Here is a 13,963-nt window from a genome sequence, read left to right as displayed (position 1 = left end):
CCGTCAGGTGTACTAATGGGTGCTGCATCTGGTGCAGAAACCTTGTGGGATCGTTTTGGTACCTGTAGTTCCACGGGAGGTGCGGGGTCTGAAAGCCCAGGGTTTGGTGCTGCTGCGGCGGCCATCTTGGATGTGGCACTGCGGTCACTTTCTTTTGCAGCTTTAGGATGTTTCCCGGGCATGCTGCTGGCGAGGAACCGCTCCATAGACATGGAGGGGGACCCCTAGGAGGCTTGAGGAGGTAAGAGGTGGCGGTGGGGGCACCTAAAGAGGCGGAAACGCCGGGTATAGAGGTGGCGGGCACCAGAGCTGAGGGGAAGCGCTGCTACTCCATGCGCTGCCGGAAACGGAAGCCCATACACAATGCTCTTTTCTCAAAATATAACCCAACCTGACTTCTCCACTCTGCACAAGATCTGCATCTCTCATCCACATGCATTACTCGCTTCCATTCATGATTGCAGGACTTTCTTCGAGCTGCACCCACTCTGTGGAATGCCCTCCCATGCACAATTAGTCTCTCCTCTTGCCTTCAAACCTTCAAGTGTTCACTGAAAACTCACCTCTTCATAACCGCCCGCATAGCCTTCGTAAGCTATCCTACTTAAGTACATCCCCTTTATACAGTCCACACATAACCTCACATATTTTATCTTTATTCACTTCACATCCTCCTGATCCCTGGCTAACATTGCTGTGTGACTGTATCATATAGCCCACCAAGAACCTTTGCAATCTGGCTGGACCTGTCCTTGTATATCAATGCCTATTATCCCTATAGATTGTAAGCTTTCAAGCAGGTCCTTCCTACCTCTATGTCTGTCTGTTATTACCTGGTTTGTTCTATCACTGTTGTTTCCAATTGTAAAGTGCAACAGAATATGCTGCGCTTTATAAGAAACTGTTACTGAATAAATGTGAGGAGGGTCCCTGTTACACTGATACAGGGAATCTGAGTGCTAACTTGTGTGGAGTCAAAAGCAGACCTACATTTAAAAGATAGATCTTGTACTGTGCTTGTAACATATGCACAAATTAGGATGTCCTTAAGTGTTTTACTTTAATGGGTAGCCAAGCTTTGCTCAACCTTCCCAGAGCCACCACTCTTTGTAGGACCATAGCTGTGAGAGAGAACAATGGGGGTCATTCCGAGTTGATTGCTCGCTAGCAACTTTTTGTGGCGCTGTGATCAGATAGTCGCCGCCTATGGGGGAGTGTACTTTCACTGTGCATGTGTGCGAACGCCTTTGCAGCCAAGCGGTACAAAACAGTTTGTGCAGTTTCTGAGTAGCTCTGGACTTACTCAGCCGCTGCGATCACTCCAGTCTTTTTGGTCCCGGAATTGAAGTCAGACACCCGCCCTGCAAAACGCCTGGAAACGCCTGGGTTTTCCCAAACACTCCCAGAAAATGGTCAGTTGACACCCATAAACGCCCTCTTTCTGTCAATCACCTTGCGATCAACTGTGCGAATGGATTCTTTGTTAAATCCATCGCCCAGCACCGATCCTCTTTGTACCCGTACGACGCGCCTGCGCATTGCGGTGCATACGCATGCGCAGTTTTGCTGGGTTTTAACCTGATCGCAGCGCTGCAAAAAGTTACTAGCTAGCGATCAACTTGGAATGACCCCCAATGTTCCAAATACTGTCAGTAATGACTCAAACATCTGCTCAATAAGTATTAGTATGTATCTTGAATGGGTTGTCTACAGTTTCTGTTCAATTAGTTGCTTCACTGCACATCATCATCCAAGTTCCATGAACACTAAGGTAGGAGAAGAGGTGCACCTATACAGTACAGGTACTCCAAAGGTGGATCTTTCAGGCACAATGTAGCCTTAAATAGCTCTTAATATCATTTTGAAACCCTGATGTACTCTTATGCATAGCCCACCAGAAAATTAAATGACTTTAACGGAAAACAATAAAATGATTATTATTACTATTATTTATATAGCACATAATATTATTCAATATATGTTTTGCATGGATATACATAACATATAGACTGTGGGATTAGATGCTTGAAAGTGTTTTTTTAAGTAGCACATATTTTCCAATGGAAGAGAACATTTAAATCTCCTTTTGTGTGACCCTGCTTTAAGATTCAAGGTCTCAGTCACCTCTTTGTGGTTTTCAAGGCTCTCTCCACGTGCTCTCTCTTTAGATACAGCCTCCTCTGATTCTTGCAGTCTCTGCAATGTTCCTTTTAGGTGCACTTTCAAATCACTCATTTTCTTCTCCAGTTCGGTCACTTCTCCTTTGTGCACCATGCTCTGCATCTCACCTAAAAGTTTCTGTCTTGCCAGTTCTAAGACAAATGATTTAACTCCACTTATTAATAAAAGTGGCCTCTTACTCATCTCTCATTTATATTATTTATTAGCAATTAATAAAAACATAAGATATAAGTATAATCATATTGATTAGCATTCTCACACCTAAACTCATATACGGAGATGATACTCCTAAAGAAAACAACTATTTTAGAACAGTAATATAAGCAATGAAATATCCACAATGCAAAGATGAAAACTCAGTGGTTAAATTTAAAGCATTCAAGGATAAAACATACAGGAATAAAAACATACATGGTATTTACACAAAGGGTAAGTTCATAAAACGAGTTTTTGTGGTAAGAACTTACCTTTGTTAAAACTCTTTCTGCGAGGTACACTGGGCTCCACAAGGAATGGACAATGGGGTGTAGAGTAGGATCTTGATCCGAGGCACCAACAGGCTCAAAGCTTTGACTGTTCCCAGAATGCACAGCGCCGCCTCCTATATCACCCCGCCTCCCAGCACAGGAGCTCAGTTTTTAGTTAACCAACCCAATGCAGTAGCAGGAAAAGAGACGACAACGTTAGTAGCCACATACACCACACTCTCACGACAGAAGTGTCAGCGGCTAATGCCATACCAACCCAAAAGAAGCTAAGTGCGTCATGGTGGGCGCCTTGTGGAGCCCAGTGTACCTCGCAGAAAGAGTTTTAACAAAGGTAAGTTCTTACCATAAAACTCGTTTTCTGCTGCGGGGTACACTGGGCTCCACAAGGAATGGACAATGGGGATGTCCTAAAGTATTCCTTATGGGAGGGGACGCACTGTAGCGGGCACAAGAACCCCACGTCCAAAGGAAGCATCCTGGGAAGCGGCAGTATCGAAGGCATATAACCTTATGAACGTGTTCCCAGAGGACCACGTAGCCACCTTGCACAATTGATCAAGGGTCGCACCACGTTGGGCCGCCCAAGAAGGTCCAACAGACCGAGTAGAATGGGCCCTAATGTGATCAGGAGCAGAGAGACCAGCCTTCACATAAGCATGTGCAATCACCATTCTAATCCATCTGGCCAGAGTTTGCTTGTGAGCAGGCCAGCCCCGTTTGTGAAATCCAAACAAAACAAAGAGAGAATCAGATTTTCGAATAGAAGCAGTTCTCTTCACATAGATACGGAGAGCCCGTACCACATCCAAAGACCGCTCTTTGGGAGACAAATCAGGAGAGACAAAGGCCGAAACCACAATCTCCTGATTAAGGTAGAACGAAGAAACCACCTTAGGTAAATATCCAGGACGGGTCCTAAGAACCACCCGGTCACGGTGAAAAATCAGATATGGGGAACTACAAGACAAGGCACCCAGATCCGACACTCTTCTAGCAGAGGCAATAGCCAGCAAGAACACCACCTTAAGGGAAAGCCACTTAAGGTCAGCTGAACCAAGAGGTTCAAATGGAGGCTCCTGCAACGCCTCCAAAACCACCAACAAGTCCCAAGGAGCCACAGGCAGGACATAGGGAGGTTGGATACGCAACACGCCCTGAGTGAAAGTATGAACATCAGGTAAAGTCGCAATTTTTCTCTGAAACCACACCGACAAGGCAGAAATATGAACCTTGAGGGAGGCCAGACGCAGGCCTAAATCTAGGCCTTGCTGCAGAAAAGCCAAAAGTTTGGCTGTACTAAACTTAGAAGTGTCATAATTGTTAGATGCACACCAAACAAAGTAGGAATGCCAGACCCTATGATAAATCCGAGCAGAAGCCGGTTTCCAGGCCCGCAACATAGTTTTAATGACCTCTTCAGAAAAACCCTTAGCTCTCAAGATGGAAGATTCAAGAGCCACGCCGTCAAAGACAGCCAGCTAGGTCCTGGTAGACACAGGGGCCCTGAACGAGGAGGTCTGGGCGTTGTGGAAGTAGAATTGGATGCTCTGACGATAGGCCTTGCAGGTCTGAGAACCAGTGCAATCTGGGCCACGCTGGAGCTATGAGAAGCAGAATTCTTTTTTCTTGCTTGAACTTCCGAATTACCCCGGGCAGGAGTGACACCGGAGGGTACACGTACGGCAGCCGAAACCTCCACGGTACCGCCAGTGCATCCACGAATGCTGCTTGAGGATCCCTTGTCCTTGCTCCGAAGACCGGAACCTTGTGATTGTGTCGAGACGCCATCAGATCTACGTCTGGAAGGCCCCACCTTTCCACTAGGAGTTGAAACACTTCTGGATGGAGGCCCCACTCGCCGGCATGCATGTCCTGACGACTGAGAAAGTCCGCTTCCCAATTCAGGACTCCTGGAATGAATATTGCCGATATGGCTGGTAGATGGCGTTCTGCCCACTGTAGAATCCGTGAGACTTCCTTCATTGCTAGGCGGCTTTGAGTGCCGCCCTGATGATTTATGTAAGCCACTGTGGTGGCGTTGTCCGACTGTACTTGAACAGGACGTTTCTGAATTAAATGCTGGGCTAGGTTCAAAGCATTGAAGACCGCCCGCAACTGCAGAATATTGACCGAGAGGAGGGACTCCTCCTTGGTCCCCCGCCCCTGAAGGGAGTGTTGCTCCAGCACCGCACCCCAACCTCTTAGACTGGCATCTGTCGTCAACAGGACCCAGTTAGATATCCAGAACGGACGACCCCTGTACAGTTGTTGGTCCCGGAGCCACCAGAGCAGCGACAGACGGACCTCCGAAGTCAATAAGATCATTTGAGACCTGATCCGGTGAGGCAAGCCGTCCCATTTGGCTAGTATCAGCCTCTGGAGAGGGCGAGAGTGAAATTGAGCGTACTCCACCATGTCGAATGCTGACACCATGAGGCCCAGCACTTGCATCGCCGAATGTATCGACACTTGCGGACGAGATAGGAAGCAACTAATCCTGTCCTGAAGTTTCAGGACTTTCTCCTGAGACAGGAACAACCGCTGGTTGTGAGTGTCCAATAGCGCTCCCAAATGCACCATGCTCTGAGCAGGGATCAGTTGATGAGCCACCCGTGAGCTTGTAGAAACCGGACCGTCATATCCAGATGACGCAGGAGAAGATCTGGGGAATTTGCCAGGATTAACAAGTCGTCCAGATATGGCAGAATCCTGACCCCTTGACGGCGGAGTACCACCGTCATCACCGCCATAACTTTGGTGAAGACTCGCGGAGCCGTTTTTAAACCAAAAGGTAATGCCCGAAACTGGTAATGGATGTTGCCAATAGCAAACCTCAGGTATTGTTGATGTGACACTGCTATAGGAATATGCAGGTAAGCATCCTGTATGTCCAGGGAGACCATGTAGTCCCCAGGTTCCAAGGCCAGAACTATAGAGCGAAGGCCTTCCATACGGAACTTGGAAATCTTCACAAACCTGTTCAATGCCTTGAGGTTGAGAATGGGCCGGGAGGACCCATTCGGTTTCGGGACTAGAAACAGCGGAGAATAGTACCCCCTGCCCCTCTGAACAAGAGGCACCTGTACTACAACTCCTGTATCCAGGAGGGTCTGTACCACCGAATGCAGAGTGTTTGCCTTTGTGTGGTCCAACGGGACGTCTGTCTGGCAAAATCGCTGAGGGGGTCGGTTTTTGAAGGCTATGGCGTAACCTCGAGTGACGACTTCCCGTACCCAGGCATCTGAAGTGGTCTTCAACCATTCCTGGGTATACCCTAGAAGCCGGCCCCCCACCCTGGGATCCCCCAGGGGGAGGCCCGCCCCATTATGCAGCAGGCTTATCGATCTTGGCAACTGGCTGACGGGCAGCCCAGGTTTTTTTGGGCTTCGGCTTACCAGGTTTGGAAGTGCGGGCCTGCTTATGGTACGCCTGACCTTTTGCTTTACCTGAAGGACGAAAGGGGTGAAAGGACGTACCTTTAGCCTTCGACACAGAAGGAGCGGTATTAGGCAGACAGGCAGTTTTGGCAGTAGCCAAGTCAGCCACTATCTTATTTAAGTCCTCCCCAAACAGAATATCTCCCTTGAAATGGAGTACCTCCAGGGTTTTTCTAGAGTCCAGATCCACAGACCAGGATCTCAGCCACAATATCCGGCGAGCCAGGACTGACTTAGTAGAGGCCTTGGCTGCTACGATACCGGCATCAGAAGCCGCCTCTTTAATATATCGAGAAGCTGTGACAATATATGACAAGCATTGTCTAGCATAGTCAGAAGAGATTTCAGCTTCTAACTCCAAGGCCCATGCTTCAATAGCCTCTGCAGCCCATGTAGCTGCAATAGTGGGCCCTTGTGCAGCAGCCGTGAGGGTGTAAATTGCTTTCAGACAACCCTCCACACGTTTATCCGTAGGCTCTTTTAGAGACGTGACGGTAGTGACAGGTAGAGCTGAGGAAACCACCATCCTAGCCACATGTGAGTCCACTGGAGGAGGCGTTTCCCAATTTTTAGACAGCTCTGGCGCGAGGGGATAGCTAGCCAGCATCTTCTTTTGAGGCACAAACTTCGTACCCGGGTTTTCCCAGGGTTCCTGACGTATATCCACTAGGTGGTCAGAGTGAGGTAAAACTTGTTTAACCACCTTCTGACGCTTGAACCTATCTGGTTTCTTAGGAGGGACGGATGGCTCGGGATCATCCGTAATCTGCAGAATTAATTTAATAGCCTCCAAAAGATCAGGAACATCCACATGTGAACTACCCTCCCCATCAGCCGTATCTGAGTCAGAACCTGAGGGGTCAGTATATGTGTTGTCTTCATCAGACGAGGTGTCAGTGACAGCAGTGGATTGTGAGGAGACAAGCGCTCGCTTAGAGGACCCCTTGGACTTAGGCGAGCGATGGTCAGACTTTTTAGTAGTCAGGGACTGGTTCAACTTCTTTAATTGAGCAGATAAATCGTCCGCCCACGGCGGGTCAGCTGCAGGGACCACATACGGTTGTACCGGCATTGGGGGTCCCATAGGGGGTGTCAGTTTATGAACTAGCGTATGCAGAATTGTGGAAAAAGCAGCCCACGGCGGGTCATTATTTGCCCCCGTTGCCACCGTCCCACTGGGAGGCAAGGAGCCCCCAGAACCAGAGCCCAAAGCTGCTATATTCTCCTCATAGTTATCTGCGGCTTCAGCAACACCGGCAGTGTGTAGGGCCCCAGAACTGCTACCCTCAGAAGCAGACATGGTATAACTTGCAGTATCAGGTAACACAGTACAATTATCAGCAGCACTATACCTTTAAACCCAAACCCCTGCGCAGTGTAGTCAGCACTAGCAGAGATAAAGGAGAGATATGGTGACTAAATCACAGAGAACAATAAGTAATACAGTATATCTTTGTGAAAATCCTATATTAGATAACACCTGACGCACCAAGCCCCTCAGGTTATGGAATATAGGGATAGCAGGTTGAGTGAAAGACACAAAATGGACACCACTCAGCTATCAAATGCACACACAGAAGTCACAGTTTGTACAATGCAGAGGTTATTACTGACAATAATACTGAAATGGACTAGCTTATACAGCTATATAACAATAGATATAACAATACACAGTAAGAACTGGATGTATATCACAGGGTAATTGTACTATAAAACCCTGACTAAATGCACTCTTTCTTAACTATCACTGTCTAAAAAGGCAGGTAGAATACTTAAGTGTCATGTAAAGGCACAGCGCTGACAACCAGGCGGCTTTACATAGGAGGATTTGCCCAAGCAGTCCCAGGAACAGTGAGCTGAGGGATAATGGCGCCGCAGACACTGACAGGGAGTGAGGAAAAGACAGATATGCAGCTCCAGGGCGGGAACACTTGCTAGAAATGGCGCCCTGGGGCTGGGGGAGGGGCTTCAGGTCTAAGCCTTATCCCCTCTGCTGGCAAAACCACCGGGTACTGTGGGCGATATAAGAATTGGTTTAGTGAGAAAACCTGACCTGCGCCCATGCCCTGGTGATCTAGTGGTATCGCCAGTACTGCCACAGTGTCCACCGCCAGCGCGTGCGGCCCGCCTCCCACTGACCGCGCCGGATCGCGATAAAGACCGGGTCCACTTACCACCTCCCGAAGCGCGGCCACGCGATCCTGGAGAGCCCCAGGCGTGTGTGTCTAACGTGAAGAAAACCGGAGCCTCCGCTGCAGGTACCCGGCAACCAGGGCTCGGGAGTGTACAGCGCCGCTGGGGAGAGCTGGAGCTGCAGCAGTGAATGTCACAAGACATTTACCACCGCTGCTGCCCCTGAAGTCTTCACTTTTTACTTCATAAAAAGTTTTTCTAGGGCTGCTTGGAGCAGCCCCTCTGTTCAGTGCCTGCTTACTGCAGTACCAACTTACAAAACTGAGCTCCTGTGCTGGGAGGTGGGGTGATATAGGAGGCGGCGCTGTGCATTCTGGGAACAGTCAAAGCTTTGAGCCTGTTGGTGCCTCGGATCAAGATCCTACTCTACACCCCATTGTCCATTCCTTGTGGAGCCCAGTGTACCCCGCAGCAAAAATAGCCATAAAGTGACCAGTGCTAAAAAACATAAGGGAGAAAATCTCTCACCATATCCCAGTTTTGCGGTGGGCTAGCTGTAAAGTTAGCAAGTGCAGTCCAGGGCTGAAAAGCCTGGCACCACCGCAAAGGGTTTTTTCAGCTTGTAGTCACCAGAGTCCTTCCAGATACATCTCCTCTGTCCACACAACGAGTTTTGGTTCTTTATTAACATTTTTTAAGAGTGGATCCACTCATATTTATTATAAGAGCTAAAGAAGCCACAAAAGAACATATGGCGGGATGCAGATCGCCAGAGATGTGGGATGTCGGCCTAATCGCTGATATTTTTCTAAAGTGTAAGTGATTCTCCCCAAAAAATAAGATTTTACTCACCGGTAAATCTATTTCTCGTAGTCCGTAGTGGATGCTGGGGACTCCGTAAGGACCATGGGATTAGCGGCTCCGCAGGAGACAGGGCACAACTAAAGAAAGCTTTAGGACTACCTGGTGTGCACTGGCTCCTCCCACTAAGACCCTCCTCCAGACCTCAGTTAGGATACTGTGCCCGGAAGAGCTGACACAATAAGGAAGGATTTTGAATCCCGGGTAAGACTCATACCAGCCACACCCATCACACCGTATAACTCGTGATACTATACCCAGTTAACAGTATGATAACAACTGAGCCTCTCAACAGATGGCTCAACAATAACCCTTTAGTTAGGCAATAACTATATACAAGTATTGCAGACAATCCGCACTTGGGATGGGCGCCCAGCATCCACTACGGACTACGAGAAATAGATTTACCGGTGAGTAAAATCTTATTTTCTCTAACGTCCTAAGTGGATGCTGGGGACTCCGTAAGGACCATGGGGATTATACCAAAGCTCCCAAACGGGCGGGAGAGTGCGGATGACTCTGCAGCACCGAATGAGCAAACTCTAGGTCCTCCTCAGCCAGGGTATCAAACTTGTATACTCTTGCAAGAGTGTTTGAACCCGACCAAGTAACAGCTCGGCAATTTTGTAAAGCAGAGACCCCTCGGGCAGCCGCCCAAGAAGAGCCCACTTTCCTCGTGGAATGGGCTTTCACAGATTTAGGGTGCGGCAGTCCAGCCGCAGAATGTGCAAGTTGAATCGTGCTACAGATCCAGCGAGCAATAGTCTGCTTAGAAGCAGGAGCACCCAGCTTGTTGGGTGCATACAGGATAAATAGCGAGTCAGTTTTCCTGACTCCAGCCGTCCTGGAAACATATACTTTTCAGGGCCCTGACTACGTCCAGAAACTTGGAATCCTCCAAGTCCCAAGTAGCCGCAGGCACCACACTAGGTTGGTTCACAAGAAAAACTGCTACCACCTTAGGAAGGAATTGGGAACGAGTCCTCAATTCCGCCTTATCCATATAAAATACAGACAAGAGCTTTTGACAAAGCCGCCAATTCTGATACACGCCTGGCCGACGCCAAGGCCCACCGCATGACCACTTTCCACGTGAAGTATTGTAGCTCCACGGATTTAAGTGGCTCAACTCAATGCGACTTCAGGAAATCCAACACTACGTTGAGATCCCACGGTGCCACTGGAGGCACAAACGGGGGCTGACTATGCAGCACTCCCTTAACAAAAGTCCGAACTTCAGGCAGTGAAGCCAGTTCTATTTTGGAAGAAAATCGATAGAGCCGAAATCTGGACCTTAATGGAACCCAATTTTAGGCCCATAGTCACCTCTGACTTGTAGGAAGTGCAGAAATCGACCTAGCTGAAATTCCTCCTTTGGGGCCTTACTGGCCTCACAGCACGCAACATAGGTGATAATGGTTTGCGTTCACTTCTTTCCTAGCTTTAAATAGCGTAGGGATAACTTCCTCCGGAATGCCTTTTTCCTTCAGGATCCGGCGTTCAACCGCCATGCCGTCAAACGCAGCCGTGGTACGTCTTGGAACAGACAGGCCCCCTGCTGCAGCAGGTCCTGTCTGAGCGGCAGAGGCCATGGGTCCTCTGAGATCATTTCTTGGAGTTCTGGGTACCAAACTCTTCTTGGCCACCCGGAACAATGAGTATAGTTCTTACTCCTCTCCTTCTTATTATTCTCATTACCCTGGGTATGAGAACACATACACCGACTGGTACACCCACGGTGTTACCAGAGCGTCCACAGCTATCGCCTGAGGGTCCCTTGACCTGGCGCAATATCTTTGTAGCGTTTTGTTGAGGCGGGACGCCATCCTGTCCACCTGTGGCCTTTCCCCACGGTGTACAATCATTTGGAAGACTTCTGGATGAAGTCACCACTCTCCCGGGTGGAGGTCGTGTCTGCTGAGAAAGTCTGCTTCTCAGTTGTCCACTCCGGGAATGAACACTGCTGACAGTGCTAACACATGATTTTCCGCCCATCGGAGAATCCTTGTGGCTTCTGCCATCGCCATCCTGCTTCTTGTGCCGCCTTGTCGGTTTACATGAGCGACCGCCGTGATGTTGTCTGACTGGATCAGCACCGGCCGGTGTTGAAGCAGGGGTCTAGCCTGACTTAGGGCATTGTAAATGGCCCATAGTTCCAGAACATTTATGTGTAGGGAAGTCTCCTGACTTTTCCATAGGCCTTGGAAGTTTCTTCCCTGTGTGACTGCCCCCCAGCCTTGAAGGCTGGCATCCGTGGTCACCAGGACCCAGTCCTGTATGCCGAATCTGCGGCCCCCTAGAAGATGAGCACTCTGCAGTCACCACCACAGCGACACCCTGGCCCTTGGAGACAGGGTTATCCGCCGATGCATCTGAGGATGCGACCCGGACCACTTGTCCAACAGATCCCACTGGAAAATCCTTGCATGGGACTTGGCGAATGGAAATTCTTCGTAAGAAGCTACCATCTTTCCCAAGGCTCGCGTGCATTGATGCACCGATACCTGTATTTGTATTAGGAGGTCTCCGTCTAGAGACGCCAACTCCTTGGACTTCTCCTCCGGGAGAAACCCTTTTTATCCTGTTCTGTGTCCAGAACCATACCCAGGAACAGTAGACGCGTCGTAGGAACCAGCTGCGACTTTGGAATATTCAGAATCCAGCCGTGCTGTTGTAGCACTTCCCGAGATAGTGCTACTCCGACGAACAACTGCTCCCTGGACCTCGCCTTTATAAGGAGATCGTCCAAGTACGGGATAAGTACTTCGGCCATTACCTTGGTAAATACCCTCGGTGCCGGGGACAGACCAACGGCAACGTCTGGAATTGGTAATGACAATCCTGTACCACAATTTTGAGGTACACCTGGTGAAGAGGGTAAATAGGGACATGCAGGTAAGTATCCTTGATGTCCAGTGATACCCTGAAATTTCCCAGGCTTGCAATAATCGCCCTGAGCGATTCCATTTTGAACTTGAACCTTCGTATATAAGTGTTCAAGGATTTCAATTTTAGAATGGGTCTCACCGAACCGTCTGGTTTCGGTACCACAACATTTTGGAATAGTAACCCCGGCCTTGTTGAAGGAGGGGTACCTTGATTTCACCTGCTGGAAGTACAGCTTGTGAATTGCCGCCAGTACTACCTTTCTCCGAGGGCAGCGGCAAGGCTGATGTGAGGCAACGGCGAGGGGGAGTCGTCTCGAACTCCAGCCTGTATCCCTGTGATACTACTTGCAGAACCTAGGGATCCACCTGTGGGCAAGCCCCCTGGTCCCTGCAGTTCCCGAGACGCGCCCCCACCGCACCTGTCTCCACCTGTGGAGCCCCAGCGTCATGCGGTGGACTCAGAGGAAGCGAGGGAAGATATCTGATCCTGGGAACTGGCTGACTGGTGCAGCTTTTTCCTTCTTCCCTTGTCTCTGTGCAGAAAGGAAGCGCCTTTGACCCGCTTGCTTTTCTGAAGCCGAAAGGACTGTACCTGAAAATACGGTGCTTTCTTAGGCTTTTGTGAGGAAACCTGAGGTAAAAAATTTTCTTCCCAGCTGTTGCTGTGGATACGAGGTCCCAGAGACCATCCCCAAACAATTCCTCACCCTTATAAGGCAGAATCTCCATGTGCCTTTTAAATGCAGCATCACCTTCCACTGCCGGGTTTCTAATACCCTCCTGGCAGAATGGACATTGCATTAATTCTGGATGCCAGCCGGCAAATATCCCTCTGTGCATCCTTTATATATAAGACAACGTCTTAAATATGCTCAATGTTAGCAAAATATTATCCCTGTCTTAGCGTATTAATATTATCTGACAGGGTATCAGACCACGCTGCAGCAGCACTATTTATGCTGAGGCAATTTGCAGGTTTCAGTATATAACCTGAGTGTGTAAATACAGACTTCAGGATCGCCTCCTGCTTTTTATCAGCAGGTTTCTTCAAGGTGGCCGTATCCTAAGACGGCAGTGCCACCTTTTGACAAACGTGTGAGCGCCTTATCCACCCTAAGGGATATCTCCCAACGTGACCTATCCTCTGGCGGGAAAGGGTACGCCATCAGTAACTTTTTAGAAATTACCAGTTTCTTATCGGGGGAAACCACGCTTCTTTACACACTTCATTCATTCATCTGATGGGGGAACAAAACACTGGCTGCTTTTTCTCCCCAAAAATAAAACCCCTTTTATGTGGTACTTGGGTTCATGTCAGAAAATGCGTAACACATTTTTCATTGCCGAGATCATGTAACGGATGTTCCTAGTGGATTGTGTATATGTCTCAACCTCGTCGACACTGGAGTCAGACTCCGTGTCGACATCTGTGTCTGCCATCTGAGGTAACGGGCGTTGTTTGAGCCCCTGATGGCCTTTGAGACGCCTGGGCAGGCGCGGGCTGAGAAGCCGGCTGTCCCACAGCTGTTATGTCATCCAGCCTTTTATGTAAGGAGTTGACACTGTCGGTTAATACCTTCCACCTATCCATCCACTCTGGTGTCGGCCCCACAGGGGGCGACATCCCATTTATCGGCCTCTGCTCCGCCTCCACGTAACCTTCCTCATCCAACATGTCGACACAGCCGTACCGACACACCGCACACACACAGGGAATGCTCTGACTGAGGACAGGACCCCACAAAGTCCTTTGGGGAGACAGAGAGAGAGTATGCCAGCACACACCAGAGCGCTATATAATGCAGGGATTAACACTATAACTGAGTGATTTTTCCCCAAATAGCTGCTTGTATACATATATTGCGCCTAAATTTAGTGCCCCCCCTCTCTTTTTAACCCTTTGAGCCTGAAAACTACAGGGGAGAGCCTGGGGAGCTGTCTTCCAGCTGCACTGTGAAGAGAAAATGGCGCCAGT

At 49.1% G+C, this 13,963-nt stretch overlaps 1 protein-coding gene across 7 annotated transcripts in view; it reads right to left on the bottom strand.

Moving 5' to 3' along the window:
- The window catches only part of CCDC157 (coiled-coil domain containing 157), a 197,441-nt gene that overhangs the window by 130,500 nt on the left and 52,978 nt on the right, over positions 1-13,963 (bottom strand). For all 7 annotated transcript variants that reach the window (XR_010171259.1, XR_010171256.1, XR_010171253.1 and 4 more), the window contains exon 6: positions 2,125-2,312. Coding sequence is in view for 2 of the 7 variants with exons in the window: in XM_063913383.1 (XP_063769453.1) it covers positions 2,125-2,312 (188 nt within the window). In the remaining 5 variants the exon portion in view is untranslated. The remainder of the gene's footprint in view (positions 1-2,124; positions 2,313-13,963) is intronic.

Source organism: Pseudophryne corroboree, chromosome 1 (assembly GCF_028390025.1).
Source record: "Pseudophryne corroboree isolate aPseCor3 chromosome 1, aPseCor3.hap2, whole genome shotgun sequence".
Lineage (NCBI taxonomy): Eukaryota > Metazoa > Chordata > Amphibia > Anura > Myobatrachidae > Pseudophryne > Pseudophryne corroboree.
This window is presented reverse-complemented; position numbering and strand designations above follow the sequence as displayed.